This window comes from Pristiophorus japonicus, chromosome 8 (genome assembly GCF_044704955.1).
Source record: "Pristiophorus japonicus isolate sPriJap1 chromosome 8, sPriJap1.hap1, whole genome shotgun sequence".
Classification (NCBI taxonomy): Eukaryota; Metazoa; Chordata; class Chondrichthyes; family Pristiophoridae; genus Pristiophorus; species Pristiophorus japonicus.
Window position 1 is genome coordinate 36,742,039 of NC_091984.1, and position 16,536 is coordinate 36,758,574.

General features: G+C 42.6%; 1 protein-coding gene across 5 annotated transcripts in view; it reads left to right on the forward strand.

The window, feature by feature from the left end:
• Positions 1-16,536, forward strand: part of elovl1b (ELOVL fatty acid elongase 1b) — a 77,375-nt gene that overhangs the window by 57,421 nt on the left and 3,418 nt on the right. For all 5 annotated transcript variants that reach the window (XM_070886679.1, XM_070886677.1, XM_070886678.1 and 2 more), the window contains 4 exons: positions 2,824-2,914; positions 4,347-4,537; positions 5,259-5,339; positions 15,303-15,359. In XM_070886679.1, the coding sequence (XP_070742780.1) occupies positions 2,857-2,914; positions 4,347-4,537; positions 5,259-5,339; positions 15,303-15,359 (387 nt within the window). In that variant the 5' untranslated portion in view covers positions 2,824-2,856. The remainder of the gene's footprint in view (positions 1-2,823; positions 2,915-4,346; positions 4,538-5,258; positions 5,340-15,302; positions 15,360-16,536) is intronic.

Sequence of the window (16,536 nt, forward strand, 5' to 3'; positions counted from 1 at the left end):
TTGGAATTTCTTCGACTGGTTTACATGGCTCCTTTTTAATTTTGTTGCTTTGGAGCTGATGGGAGAATGATTGTCCATAGCCACTTTAAAATGTTAAATGTATTTTTTTTTAAAAGGGAATCTTTTTGAAGTAGATGTAGGGCAGGGGGATACCTTTTGGATTGTTCTAGCAATAAGTTGACTCCCACAATGGGCTGAATTACAGCACTGGAGGCCACTTTCTCTGGTTCTAATCTTTTCAGTATTAAACTAGAATGTTTTTTTTGCTTAATGAATCTCTGGATATTTTGGGGTGGGAGATCTTTCAAGAGAGAAATCTGTCAACCTGGCTAATTCCTACACCCATGTGGGAATTTGGCTGAGCGATTAAAGTGCGCTCTCTGGCTGTTTTTCACATGCTCAAACAAAATATTAACACCTATCAGGAAATTGTGGCTTATTTTAAATGATAATGGATTTAAAATAAATGGGTTGATGCTGGCATTACAGTAACAATCAAAAAATCTAGTTTTTTGGCAATGTTTCATTTTGTATTTTTACTAGGCTGCAGGGTTGTATTGAGCAAGAAATGCCTAAGTTGTGAATTTGTGTTTTGCAGTAATTATTTTGTCTCCCATTCTGAGGATGTTATCCTATATATCTGTATCTGGCTAGCCTGTTGTAGATACTGTTCTCTCTTCCTGTAGCCACAACTCTCATTGTCTCAATCTGTGTGGTGTTGGGGTCACTTACAATGGCACTTTCAAATTCCCAACTGTCTAGCCTTTGGTCCTCTGAGCAGATCAGTGTGCAATAAACCTGCAGCTAATCACTCCTTTTTTGAGGCCCTTGTGTCCAGTAAAACTCACTACTACCCTGGTCATTCCCCTTGGTACAGCCTTCCTCTTTTTTTTCCTTCTAAGTCCATGTGATGCAGATTTGTACATTGTGCTGCCATTTATCTGGCTGGACCGCAAGCACTGTGTTCTCTCTTCTGCCAAAACTGCTCACTACTCCCAGGATCATCTGAAATGCAATGATGAACCCTGGTTCTAGATTACCACTGTCTGCTGCACATCCACCCTTGCCAACATGTGTGAGGAGCTCATAGAGTGTGACCATCTGTTCAACTGCCACTGCCACATCCCTCCTTTCCCCTAGCTCATAGTCAAGGTTTTCCTGCCCCCCCCCCCCCTGTACTGTTCCTCCCTTTCAAATCTGTTGTCATCTACACACACCCACCTTAAACCTCTCTTTGCAAGCTACTTCCCCCCCCCCCCCCCCGGGTTGTCCTCTCTCATCCATGCCCATCTGTCCCACAACTGTTTAAACCTCCAATCAGGGTTCCATCCTACCACAGCACTGAAGCTGTCCCAATCAAAGACTCATTATATCCAGAGCATGGTGGGCAATTCCTCTAACTGCAACCAACCATTCATCCTATCTTCTAATGTCCCTTCTCCATTGTCCAGATGGGTGAGACTGCCCTTGCCTATCCAGTCATGGCCAGAGAATCTCCTGCAATGGCTTCTCATCCTACCCCCAACACCATTGCCTCAGGTATCAAGAATTTATCCTTGGCCCTGTCCTATTTCTTGTCTACTCATGGCCCCTTGCTGAAGGTCTGGTTTCACGTGATCCCTCCACTGCCTTGGTCGGTCTGCTTGTCTGACATCCAGACCTGTAAGCTACATGGGAAGACTGAAACCACAAACTCTGTTCTCGAGCAATCTTTTTTCCCCCTCCAGGCTACTTTCCTGAGGCTGAACCAGACTATTCGCAACCTTGGTGTCTTTAACCCTGAGCTGAGCTTCCCACCCCATATCTTCTTCACCACTTCCACCTCTGCAATATTGCCTATCTCTGCTCTGCCTCACCTCAGTCCATCCACTGCTGAAACCCTCATCCATGCTTTTTTGTTAACTCCTGTCTGCCCTGCCACCTTCCACCCTCCATAAACTTGAGTTCATCCCAATATCTTCCCCATGGCCGCACTCACACCACATCCTGTTCACCATCGTATGCAGTCCCTTGAAATCGAGGGGACTTGCTTCCACTCGGTATTCTCTGGTGACTGAACAGTCCAATATGGGAATTCGTCTGTCGCAGGTGAGTATTTGAAGGACCATGGGTGAGGAGCCTGGCTTGCCGCACGCTCCTTCCACTGCCTGCGTTTAGTTGCTGCATGCTCTTGGCGACAAGACTCTAGGTGCTCGGCGCCCTCCTGGAAGCTCTTCCTCCACTTAGGGCGGTCTTTGACCAGGGACACTCGGGTGTCAGTGGGGATTGTAGCATTTTATCAAGGAGGCTTTGAGGGTGTCCTTGAAGTTTCCATGGCCTAATGCACCACATCCCATGCTCACTGACCTACACTGGCTCCCATTTATATTTAATTGAAAAAAAAAATTATTTCCTAGCATTCAAATATCTCATGGTCTTGCACCTCACCACCTCTAACTTCCTCCAACCTGCTGTGAGTTCTGTTCCTCCAACTCAACCAGTGACCATCTCTCTTTGCCTTCACCCACCATTGGCAGCTGTGCATTCAGTTGTCCAGGCATTAAGTTCTGAAATTCCTTCCCTGAACCCCCACCCCATAAAACTATCCCTTCAAGCTTTTGGTCACCAATATTTCCTTTTAATATTTTTGAGGGGCGGTGGCCCCTTTTTCCCATTTAAGAGCTGGTGAGCCAGCTGCACAGGAGCTCCTGTGCATTGTGCAGCTCAAGACATTGCCTGTCACCTGTCTTAATGTCTCCTTTTATCTTGGTATCAATTTTTATCTGATTACATGTCATTTTAAATGCACTAAGAATGCAAGCTTAATACCTTTTTGTTCCTTAGGTTTTGGAAGTGCCACTTCTTGGAAACGTGACCATGTTGGCAGAGGTGGGGGCACGAGTTGCCCAAATATATGAGGGCCTCCTGAAAGGAGGTGAGTCATTTGGGCTTTTCAACCAATAATCTTTGACGTTCCTCCAAGGATCTAGTCAAGTTGGACTTTGTTTTTTAAGTTTCAGTAACTGTTTGAGATTAATTTTGTTTAGCAGTATTGATGATCTTGGATCTTTTGAAGAGAATTCTTGCCGAGTTGTGCCTGATCGGACTCTAGGCAGATTTCTCAATCCATTAGTGATTTGACGTGCCAGCCACTTGATATGAAGGGTTGACTGCTGTGAAGTCAGCAGTTGGAATAGTGAGGACCAACTCTGTCCCATGAACTTTTTAAATAAGTAGAAAACTATTTTGGGAAGCTCCCCTCTGCCTTGGTGGCTAAATGCACCAAAGTAGGGTACAGCTTTCAACCCTGACCTGTGCTGAGTTGGCTGATCTCCAGTCGAGGCATCACTGAGTCCTATATCTTTGGACAAAGTATTCCTGATGTGTGGGAGGGGAGAGACAGATATTTCTAACACCAGGGCAGGTACATAGAAACATAGAAAATAGATGCAGGAGTAGACCATTCGGCCCTTTGAGCGTGCAGCACCATTCAATGAGTTCATGGCGGAACATGCAACTTCAGTACCCCATTCCTGCTTTCTCACCATACCCCTTGATCCCCCTAGTAGTAGTAACTCCTTTGAATATATTTAGTGAATTGGCCTCAACAACTTTGTGGTAGAGAATTCCACAGGCTCACCACTCTCTGGGTGAAGTTTCTCATCAGTCCTAAATGGCTTACCCCTTATCCTTGGACTGTGATCCCTGGTTCTGGACTTCCCCAATATTGGGAACATTCTTCCTGCATCTAACCTGTCAATGTTAAACATTTGAGATCCCCTCATTCATCTGAACTCGTGAATATAAGCCCAGTCAATCCAGTCTTAATATGTCAGTCCTGCCATCCCAGGAATCAGTCTGGTGAACCTCTGCTGCACTCTCTCAATAGCAAGAATGTCCTTCCTCAAGTTAGGAGACCAAAACTACACAATACTCCAGGTGTGGCCTCACTAAGGCCCTGTACAACTAATAGCACCTTCCTGCCCCTGTACTCGAATCCCCTAGCTATGAAGGCCAACATGCCATTTGCTTAACTGCCTGCTGTACCTGCATGCCAACCTTCAGTGACTGATGTACCATGACACCCAGGTCTATGATTGCCCCTCCCTCCCCAGCCAACAGTTATGACCTCTGTTCACATGACAAATGGCGAACTTAAGCACTGGGGAAGAGGACTGAAGGGGTCCATGCAATAATTCCCTAGTATGATTGCCATCTTCAGAAGGGGAGAAAATTGGCACAAGAGCGAGCCCCAGGACTGCCCATTCTCTTTCCCACATATTTGATTACCAGAATACACTTAATTTTGGTACTGATGGTTAATAGTGGGTTTTAGTGCTTGTAACTGTGTATATTTATCTCTGCAGATCCAAGGCTTGAAGTGTATCCCCTAATGGTATCGCCAGTCCCTATGACTGCTATCCTCTTGTTCTACGTCTACTTTGTACTGTCGCTAGGACCCAGGCTCATGGCTGGCAGGAAGCCCTTCGACCTTAAAAAGATTATGGTTTTCTATAACTTTGCACTGGTGTTTTTCTCGATATTCATAGTGTATGAGGTATGCCTGTTTCTTTGCTTACTTTGGATGGAAGATGTTCTATAGTTTGAATTATTGATATCCTCAATATATTTACAAAAGGGCAGAGTTGGGATGGTATGTACTAGTGGGGCAGGCGCTAGAATATTGGAGTACTTGGCCAAGTGACTATTGGGATATACGGAGGATGAGACAAAATGACTAAACTGATTGTTACATGCAAGTTGTGCAGTTAGTTACAAGTAGATGTAATATTTTAAATGGCACTTAATCTCTCAGGCTGCATAGTACACTATTGCCATGGGAGATGGTTCTCTCCTCTACCCTGAGACCTAGATCATAACTAGGAGCAGGCATAGGCCATTTGGCCCCTTGAGTCTGCTCTGCCATTTCTTCCTGTAATATCATGACCTCAACTCCCCTTCCCTGCCCACTCCCCAATGATTCTGGTTTAAATTCATCAGTCTGTCTGTGGATACCAGCAATTTGAATATTCAAGTATGGTGACCTTTGATATTAAACTATTCTCAAACTCCTTTTTATAACTGGGAAGAAAAGTTGCTTCTGCTCTGGACAACCTAATATTTAGGAATTGGGATGGAACAGTGCAGGTGTGGTATTTTATATTAAAAAAAAATACATCCATGTGGCTGTTTCCATCCAGACTGACTCAGTTATCAACTTGTAAATGTTTGGTTTTTGTCTGGTTGGAATGTTAATCCTGTTTGTTTCATTTCCACAGTTCTTGATGGCTGGCTGGGCTACAGGATATACATTCCAGTGTGATCCAGTGGATTACTCAAATAGCCCCAAAGCTCTTCGGGTAAGTGAACCTTTGCTTTTGTTTGCAGCCATTCTAATATTCAAGTACCTTCATGGTCTCTGTCTCTGATTCAAATAAAATGACTACATTGTTTTTCTCCTGTCAAAGTATAACTCCTGCTGGGGTATGAGAACATTAAAGAAATAAGAGCAGGAGTAGGCCATTCAATAAGATCCTCGCTGATCTTTTACCTTGACTTCACCTTCCTGCCTGATCCCCATATCCCTTGATTCCCTTAGTATACAAAAATCTAGTGATCCATGGATGCTAGTCTCCCTGTTGCATCTCCCAAGATTTAGTTTTATTGGTTCTTGGCAAAGCTGCATATTATACTCTGGGTAATGGGCTCACACCGTAATAGTGATTTTGTCTTTTTGTACAAAAGAGCAAGTCAACCATGTAGTGTGGACTGGAGTCATGTGTAGGGTGTGGGCTGGGTGGAAGGACATTCTGCTCGTTTTTAACTGCATCCACAGCATTCTTAGTGTCCTGGTGGTAACCCACGAATAACCAGTTTTGCCATGATGGGATTTGAACTCCTGACATCTCGGTTGCTCGTTTAGCACCACAACCACTGCACTGCCGTTTCCTCACATGCCCATTATGCATGTGATCCTCGACAGTGAGTGTTGGGTATTCTGTCCTGGAAGGCATTTCTGCCAAGCTCCATTCTGCCCACTTTCCAACATTGGATTGTGATTTAGTAGCTGGAACCCAGAATGATTCCCTCCACCCCTGCCAGCTGAGTGCTGAGACCAATTGTAGCTATCCTATTGCCACCCTGGATGAAATTCACCAACTCAGCAGACACCTGTAACCTTTCAAGTCTGTACGGCCTGACTACATGTTGGTTTTACCTACTGGATCACTGGGAACTCGTGTTTAAAACACCATCTTTGCTCATCAGGACAGTCGTCAGCATTGCAAAATATATATTTACTATGTATAGTACCAGTTAAAAGTATATTAAAAAAATAAATAACATTTTTAATGTGGAGATAAGTCCAAAACTTTAATTGCCACAAGATTCATATTTGAAATCTTGGGATATGACACAAATGAATGTGTGCTCGGATGCTGCATGCACCAAACTGGGGCTGGACACGGTAGAGAAGCCAAAGTTTTAAGATTTGGAATAAATCCTTGGTGTCTGTGCATTTAAATGTCGGAACAATTCATCAAAAATGCTCTGACTTGATCAAATAGATGCTCCTTGTGTCAATAATGTAACCAGTGAATCTGGGGCCACCAGGTAGCTAATTGCTAAACTGTTGTGACACTGGAGACTAACTCTAAGGAATGTTTAACTTAGTACGGGTGACTCATATTCTGTTTCCTGACAGTCCCATGTTGGGATGTCCTGATTAGTAATTAGTAGTATGCTGGCAACAAATGCACATACACAAGGATTGATTCCAAATCTTAACTTCAGTTCCTCTACTGTGTCCAGCCCCTCCATTTGGTGCATGCAGCAACCTCAAGCTTGCTGGTTAAATAACTCTCTGCCTTTGGCATGGGAGGTGCAAGCCAAAGTCAGACTAACTACTTTATGATGCAAGTCCCAACAGCAAGAATGGTGGTACCTTACAATGGGATGGTGATTGGCATGTAAAATAAACCGCATTTTCTAGTTTTAAAGGATGTGGTGGTGGGGAAGGCTCCCATGGTGAAAGCTGTTGCAAGACCTGTCTCTTTTTATAGACCAAGGATACAGCTGTGTGATCAGTGATATTCAAACAGGCCCCTCAGATGTTTAAAAATATCCATGGCTCTATTTTGAAGTAGAATAGGCAAGTTTTTCACTGGTGTCCTGACCAATATTTATCATTCAACCAACATCACTTTATTTAAAAAAAAAACAGCTGGTCATTTATTTAATTTACTGTGTAGGAGCTTGCTGTATGCAATTTCCCCTACATTACAACAGTAACTGCTCTTCATAGGATTACATAGGATATATGGCCCAACCAGGCCATGCTGACATTTATGCTCCACTCGAGCCTCTTCCCATCTTTCCTCATCTAACTCTATCTGCAAAACGCTCTATTCCCATCTCTCCCCACGCTTGTCCAGCTTCCCCTTGAACACATCTATACTAGTCACTTCAACCACACGGTGGTAGCAAGTTCCACAGGTGAAATATCTTGTATTGATAGCCTCTAGTTATGCTGCTCCCCACAAGTGGAAACATTCTCTCTATCCACTCAATTTTTCATAATTTTAAAGACCTCTATTAGGTCACCTGTCAGTTGGTCTTCAAGCAAAGAGACCCAGCCTGTTCATCCTTTCCTGATCTGTATAACCTCATTTCTGGTAACATCCTTAAATCTTTGCCCCCTCTCCAGTGCCTCTATCCTTTTTTATAATGTGACCAGAACTGTACACAGTACTTGCCCAAGTGTTCGATAGAGGTTCAGCATAATTTCCCTACTTTCCAATTCTATACCTCTAGAAATAAACCCTAATGCTTGATTTGCTTTATGTCCTTGCTAACCTGTCGCAACTTTGATTTGTGTATTTGCACTCTGATCCCTTTGCTCCTCTACCCCACTTAGAATCGCAACCTCTTCTTCCTACCAAATATAATACCTCACATTTGTGTTCAACTTCATTTGCCAATTATATGCCCATTCTGCAAGTTTATTGATATCCCTCTGCAATTTATTGCAATCATCCTCTATTAACACCCACAATTTGGTGTCTTCTGCAAATTTAGAAATTGTTTTTGATTCCAGATCTAAGTTGTGAACATGGTCCCAGCACTGATCCTTGTGGAACACCACTACCTACCTTTTGCCACTGTAAATAGCTAGCTACCTTTTTACCCCTACTCTCTGCTTTGTCTTGGAGCCAGCTAGCTATCCATTCTGCTTCATGTCCCCTGACTCCACATTCTGACCTTGTTCATCAGTCTATCATGGGGTACCTTATCAAAGGCCTCTTGAAAATCTAGATAAATTACATCTATTGCATTACCATTGTCTATTCTCCTCTCTACAAAGAATTCAGAGGTTGGTCAAGCAAGACTTTTGTTTTTGAAATCCATGCTGACTATTCATTATTGTATTTTTGGTTTCTAGATGTTAATTTTGTTCTTGGTTAGGATTCCATTATTTTTCCTACCACTGATGTGTCTATAATTCCCTGGACAGGTTATATTCCCCCTTCAATATAGATATTGTATTAGCTATCTGGCACTACCTTTTTTCTAATTGTGTAGTAAGGCCTCTGGCTATCTCTTCCCAAGATTCTTTTAAAATGTGTGGATGCAATCTATCCAGACCAGGGGTTTATATCCAGAGTTTGATTTGTTCATTTTTTAAAAAAATATTAAATTTACTAATCTCATTATCCAATGTCATGTCCACCTGTTCTATCTCAAATGAAGCAAAATAATGATTCTGCCATTTCTCTACCTGTGGTATTATCCTGTATGACCTATTATCCCAACATTTTTCTACTGATGTGCCTGTAAAATATTTTACTATTTTGTTCTTTGATTTAATTTCATGGTTTATTTTATTTTTTTGACTTCTCTCCTAATCTCTCATTCTCCCTGCTGTCTCTACTTAATGTATATCTCTTTCCTTGCCCTCATTGTTCCCTTATGGTTTTATTCATCCATCCATGGAGTCCCTTGCAGTTTTTTTTTAGTGGAATATATAGTTTCAACACTGTTTTAAATGTTTCCCATTGCTGCTCTACACTTTTTTTTTTGCCAATATTGTTGCCCATTTTATTTTCCCAAGTTCCATTCTTGGCCCCTTCAAAATAAGTTCTCATCGATTACCCTGGTTTTCATCACACTTGCATCCTCAATTATCATCTTTGAGCATATTATATTGGTCACTATTGCCTAGATGTCCCCTCTACTTTTTACTTATCATCTGCTCTGGTTCATTCCCCCATTACTAGATCTAATAGCGAATCCTCCCTTGGGCTTTTTGCATATTGGTTTAGAAAAGAGTCCTGCACACGTTGTAGGAACTCTTCCCTTATCTGCTTTACCTATGTATTCTGTCCAATTATTATCTGGGTAGTTGAAATCCCCGATTATTCTATTTTATACTAATTGCCCTAATTTGTCTCTTCCACCTCCCTTCCACTATTAGGTGGTCTGTAGACTACATCTATTAGTGATTGATCCTTATTATCTTTTATCTCTATCTATCCATATGGATTCTATTTTTGTCTTCCTGATAGCTGCATTTTTTTCTACTGCCATTATTTGTCCATAATGAGCACAGCTACTTCTCTCCTTTTCCCTTTTTTCTAAATGTTATACCCTGCAATGTGTAATTCCCAGCCCTGTTTTTCTTAATCCCTACTATGTCTGGTTCCTCATAACATGATTGCAGATATTGTACACAGCTTAACTAATAATACAATTTCCTCTGTTTAACTATCTTAGACTTTTGTTCTATAACTGATAGCAAGGAAATAAATGTCATTCATTTTCCTGTTTTTAATATTTAGGCTGAGTACATTTCTTGTAGATTCCTCCCCCATTACTAGTTTAAAGCCTTTGCCACCTCCCCTATTTACCCTTTCTGCTAGGACACTGGTCCCATCCTGGTTCAATGGAGCCTGTCCCATCAGTGCAGCTCCTTCCTGTCCCAGATCTGGTGCCAGTGTCGAGAAAAGGAACCCTTTAGCCACATGTTAGTTCTCGATTTGTCTGCAATTTGCACATGGCTCAGGCAATAATCCAGAAATGATTACCCTTGAGCACCTACTATTTCAGCAGGACCAGCTCTTGTTTATTCCAGCATGGACCATGACAACTGGACTTAACCCTGCCCTTTCCAAGTTCCCCTCCAGCTGCTGAGATATCCCTTCCCCTGGTGCACACACCCTTGGGGATTCTTCCTCTTGACTGCAGAGGATGCTATCTAGCCCCCTATTTTGCTTTCTCCTCTCCACCCCCTCAGACAGCCTTCTGAGCCCATTGTGGCTGTCCTTCTTGCAATCTTTCTCCTTATCCTCACATGTAGCAAGTACATTGTATCTGTTGGACAGGACCAGTGTCTGCAGGACCTCTTTCTCAACCTTTCCTAAATCCCTGCTACCTGGCTCTCTAACAGTCACACACTCCCTTTCCTGAACCTGTTTCTCTGGTGTGACAGTATTCTGGATAAAACTGTCTGTCTCCAGCTCAATGAATTGGAGCTGGAGAGATTCAAGATGGAGACATTGCCTGTGGACATGTTTGCTTGGGACAGTCTTTCTGTCCACAAACTCCCACATACTGCAGTCCAGACACACAACCTGCTCTGCCATATCTTAGCCTAGCTTTATTTAATTTAAAGTCTTCAAATTATTAATTTGTTTAACTAGTTAAGCTAGAAGTTTAATACAGTACTCTGCATATAGTTTCTCCTTGAGGGAAAAAAGCTCTTAATGCTCAATCACCTATCTGCTGTCTTTTTTGGAAATTGTTGAAAGTTCTACCACCAATGACACCACCTCCAATTAAGTGCTTTTCCTCCTCTTTCCCCCCCCCCCCCCCTTCAAATTCCCACTCTTTCCAAAAGAGCAAAAGTATTTCATTGGCACTAAAGTGCTTTGGGAGGTCTGGAGGTCACAGCACTGCTGATGCCTGGAGCAACACATTTTTTAAAAACAATTGAACTAAATAAATCTGTGCTATGTCCTAAACACTTGAACACAGCAGATAGAAGGAGCAATGTTCTGATTTTTGCCTGCTGGCAAGGAGCCACCCTTGTCCATCAAAGGTCTGAAAATAATGGCCATTGTCTGCTGGAATTTCTGATGTATGCTCCTGGTGGGTGAGGCTTCCTGCCAAAACAGCAAGGTCTAATAATGACTGCTGTAGTATCTACTGCAAAATGATATTTAACCAGCATAGTGGCTCAGCAGGTTTGGGTAGAAAAGGCCCAAATGTGCCTGCCATTTTGAATTATCACTTTTGTTTCGTCTCTTTTTCAGGAGATTTCCTTTCTCTCCATCTCTTACCAGCATTGTCAGCAGAAGGGGGAAACAGCTTATTCCTGGACCTCTGCCAATTTAATTCTGTAACTTGCCATGGGGTGGGGTAGAGGGACACACCCTCCTTTCCCTTGTCTTGTACGATGTATTGTCTGATGAGGCCTGCCTGTCATTCATCATAGAATCAAATGTTCCAGTGTAGTAGCAGGCCATTTAGCTCACCAAGTCTGTTTCAATGTTATGATGTACAATGAGCTACCAAGTCTAAACCATTCTGCTGCTGCTGCCCTATTTTAACAATCTTTGTAACTGCATGAATGTCATGTTGTTAAATGTACTTCCTGACAGTAACACCCGAAATCTTTCTATACCAAAGTGGGTGTTTTAAAACCTCCAATTCAGGGTGGCATTTTGATGCAAGTCTCTTGGGTGCATCTATCAATTTCTTGTCTATTTATTAATTTCGTGTTAAATTTGACCTGTTCCTCATCTGCTGGCGAGCCACTGAATCCTGTCCTTCCCTCGAGCTGCCCCTATCATTATGACCTTGGCCAACTGCTGTTTGTTTCTCTGTCCAAGCTGCTTCAATTTAAACGAGGGGGGAAAAAAAACACTGCTCCAGTCCTGCTTCTACCCCTTTCCTGTTGCTTTTACCCCCCCCCCCCCCCCCCCCCCAACCTCCCTGGCTGCTCCACCTATGCTTTTAAAAAAATGTATTCATTCCAGTGTGGTGGCTATCACTGGCAAGGCCAGCATTTATTGCCCTTGAAAAGGTGGTGAGCTGCCATCTTGAACCACTGGTCTCTAGTGTCTGCACTCCCACAGTGCTGTTGGGGCAGGACTACCAGGATTTTGACCCAGTGCTGCTGAAGGAATGGCAATACATTTCCAAGTCAGGACTGTGTAGAACTTGGAGGTGGTGTTCCTATGTATCTGTTGCCCATGTCCTTCTAGGTGGTAGAGGTCGTGGGTTTGGGAGGTGCTGTCGAAGAACCCTTGGCAAGCTGCTGCAGTGCATCTTGTAGATGGTGCACACTGCAGTCATGTGCCAGTGGTGCAGGGAGTGAATGTTTCCTGCTACCACTGAAGATGACCCTGCTCTGCCCTGTTGTTTTCTGGCTTAAAATACCTCCTGCTTTGTACAGAAGTTACCCTCAAACTCTGCCATTGAAGACTTGTGGCCCTCTGCCCTGCTTTGCAAACTAACTCCTGTGGCCAGGATAGCTACTGAGTGGCTATTCCCACTGTGCCCTACTACTGCTTCTGTCCCTCTGCTCTTGATTGGCTCCCTCTTTGCTTTAGTGCCGAGTTTATTTATTCGGTGTTGAGCTTCGTTAATTTATTTCACTCCCCTGTTCAAAGCTGTCTTTCATTAATTTCAGCTCCCCAGTTCAGTGCACCTTTATTTTTTTTTTAACTAAACATGTTCAATAATTGAATTAGTTTTACCCCTGTTAAGTGCAGTCTCTTCGATTTGATGTCCTATGTTCAATGCAGAAATGATGTAATTGGCTTCTCATTTTCTTTCTCTTTAACCTGCCCCCTGCTCCCACCCCCCACTCCAGCATTTGTTTCATTTCACCCCTCATAGAAACTTGTGTAAATTTGTGCCCTATTGCTGTCTGACCAGTGACTGACCTATCTAGGAAGTCAACCTTACCACAGCCAATCTAATTTCCTTTTTTTTTCTCCTGTCCTCATCCTATTTTTATTTTATTCTGTTCCTCCCTTGGGTTCTCCTTTTAGCTAATTGCCATTCTCCAGCCAAATGCAGGTACTTTGCTCCCTGCTCTGCCTATCCTGTTTGCTATTGGGCACAAGTGAAGCCCTTGCTGGTGCTCTGCACTGTTCCAGTGACATTCTGAACAGCTGGAGCTTGCAAGCCCAAAGTCACCTGTTGCACCTACAGAAAACCTGATCAATTAGGGCTATTGGGCCTTGAAGGGAAACAATTTGGAAGGGGCATTTTTTTTTTGTTGAAGTATAGAAGAATACTGATAGGAATAAAGAAAATAAACCGGGACAATCTTTTCAAATGTGCCTGAGTTGTAGGGCTAGTGGGCATAGGTTAAGGGTCATGAAAGGAAATATTTCCTACAGCAGCTGATCAATAGTTGGAATGGATTGTTAGTGAAGGTAGTTAAGGCCAAGACATTGGAATCATTTGGGAAACTAATGGGCAGAAGGTAGGGTTTGTATTGTGGAGCAAATGAGATCAACTGGGCTGCTTCACCCTTGCGATCTAAAGCACGGTTATTCTCATCTCTAAGCAGTTTTAAATTTGGGGTATTCAGTTCTCATTTAATTACCAATTACATGTTGATAAATCGTATTGTCTGATCCTGTGATGGGTCACTCTGCTGGACTAGAGATGGGAAGGCCACTTGTACTGCTCTGGCCTGGTGCACTGAGCAGCACAAATGGGAACCATAAGTGATGTCTTCAAGCTCCACCTTCCCCTCTGTTCACATCAGGGGGAGTGCTGGCAGGCTCTGGGCTGGGGCATGGTGATACAGAATCTAACACTGTCTACATACTTTCCAGCTCATTAATTATTGAGGGAGAACCTTCAACGATTTCCCTCTAGCCTGAGATGCTGGAGCCTATTGCAGCAGCACCTGTCTCCAACTGTGATCAGTCACCTGACCATAAAACAGCAATTGAACCTCCAATCCTGACTACACACTTATGACTTTTCTCCTTGTTCTCATCTCCCACCCCCACTCTGAATCCTACTGGATACATATTTGGCTTCCACTCCATGATGGCATGAGTGACATGTGTACAGAATCAAAGATCCAGAATTTGCAGCTACCCTTCTGGTATGGTAGTGAAGCAACAATTCAGTAGAGCAGCAGTGTTCTGGTTTGTTCAGCTGAAGAAGCATTCATGTTGTTTTGCTGGAGATACTTGTACAGTGATTGGCAGGCCTATTTGTTCTGAGTTATGCTGTACAGTAACATGTGTAGTTATTTACCAAAAGATCAAGGTATGTGTGCTTGGACAATGGCAAAGTACAATCTGCTGGGGTCCATGGGGGCAGGAAGTGTTTTAACACTAAGGCAACAGTGCCACCTACAGAAATGTAAACTCAATGCTGAACACTTAGCTGGTCAGGCAGCATCTGGAGAGGAGGAGAAACAGTTAACATTTCAGGTATATGACCTTTCATCAGAGATTAACACTTTTCAAGCAAGTACAGAGCCAAGGAAAAGGAAATGTCTGTCATTGGGTGGAGGGCAGGAGTGATTAAATGACAAGTTTAACAATGTCAGTATTTTCTCTGACAGCAGTGCTGGTAATGGAGGATGGCTGCACTAGGGCCAGAGTGGAGGTGGTTTGGGGTGGGGATCCTTATCTACATGGCTGGTGCAGTGGTCCCGCAACCCTGGGGTCTCCCTGCTTTCTGCCACATTCCTGGGCTGCAGGAACTTTCTGTGTGTCAGATTTTGTTTCCCTCCCCTTGTGCTATTCTGTTACTATTTCACCTAGACCCATCTTTAATTTCTTTAACTGCCCCCTTTTTAACCTTCTCCCCTTTTACCTTGCACCATCACTTCTCATTTTAATCACTTCTGCCTACAAAATCCCTGACCGTATTAAGTACAAATTGACTGTGATGGAAAGTGGCAGATGAAATTTGCATAGTATTCCTTGTATGTGTAATATTCAAATTTAAGATCTTCTAAATGCTTTGAGTTTAAGCAGTAAGGTTGGAAGTATTCAAGGAGATTTTACACACTACCACCTTGCTACTGTTGGTCACCTGACGAGTCCATCTTTGAGGCACTTTGCCATCTCACAGCAACTGGCATGTGAAGCGATCATTTGTTACGATTTGACTGATTCTTGATTTGCTTTTTTCCTACGATTTTTTTTTCCCTGGTTGCTTTCAGCAGTGTTCTACCGATTTTAATCTTTGACCCCTGGAGACTCTAGTAAGCCAGTTTACATTCAATGGGTGTGATTCACATGTGTACACTTTAAGCTCGGTGTCTTTTTTTTTTTCCCCAGATGGTGCGTGTAGCATGGCTGTTTTTATTTTCCAAATTTGTTGAATTGTTCGATACGGTGAGTATGAGACTTCACTCTGAAATATAAATCAAGAATTGTACAAATTTCAGCCTTTTATCTGTGCTCATTACAAATTGGAAGTATCTACATTAATTTCCTGCTGTTTAATATTTTTTGCCAGCCATTTAATTTATTTCCTCTTCAGTGATCACTTGTGGAATGCAATCCACATTCCAATAATCATTAACATTTCGGCCTTGAGTTTTCACTTGGTTGTGCTGTTTTTGACAAGATGCACTAATTTTTAAACATTGTGCTAGAAGCAGGCCCCTCCACTGGCCATGCCCCAGGATGAAATCATCATTGTGTTTTCACTAACTGCTCATTTGCAGGCCTTTGAGGAGGCTCCCAAAATTAAATTAGACCTCGAGAAATTTCCAAATCTCAAATAACTGACTACTGTATCCCAATCTAACTAGAAAATTGTTTTTTACAAGTCATTTTGTTTTAAGTCAGGTTATTCACAGGTGGGCTCAACACTGATTATTGCACAAAATAAGCATTTTCAGTTGAATTAATCAAACTTTACCACTCTTAAAATATCAATTTGAAGACTTTTTAAAAAAAATTGAACATTTTAAAACTCTGCCCAATGGCAAATTTTGTTTGGTGATATGCAAATGAGTTTAGCAGAAACTGGGGGTGGGTTGGTAGGGAAGCGATAAACTTCTCAACGGGTGTTGCTTGCACCCAAAGCAGAAACTCTACCCCTTCCAATCTCCCACATTCTTAAATTTGGGTTTAATTTTCTATGAACAAATCGTCAGGCATTCCTCCACCAACAGGACATATTGATGCACACTGGGATTTTGTAATCAGCTGCTCGGAGGTACATGTCTGCTCGGATGACTTTCTGATATTTTTCTCCTCCCATCAAACAAAAACTTACCACTTCCTCTTTCCACCCTCCAACACCTGTATAATGAGATTGGGGATTGACTGAAAATCTGTATACAACTATTCTGTGGTGTAGGACCTGGGAACATCAGTGTTTTGTCACCATGTCAGTAATTAATTAAAATAGCGACTTGTGTGTTGCAAACCATGATGGGGGCGGGGGGGGGGGGGGGCGGATATAGACATTACTTAGAATCTGTTACCTGGGTAATGCTATCTGCCTATTTTTCCTCAGCAAAAGGTGACCTAATGAGATTAATAATCTAAGCAGATCTGA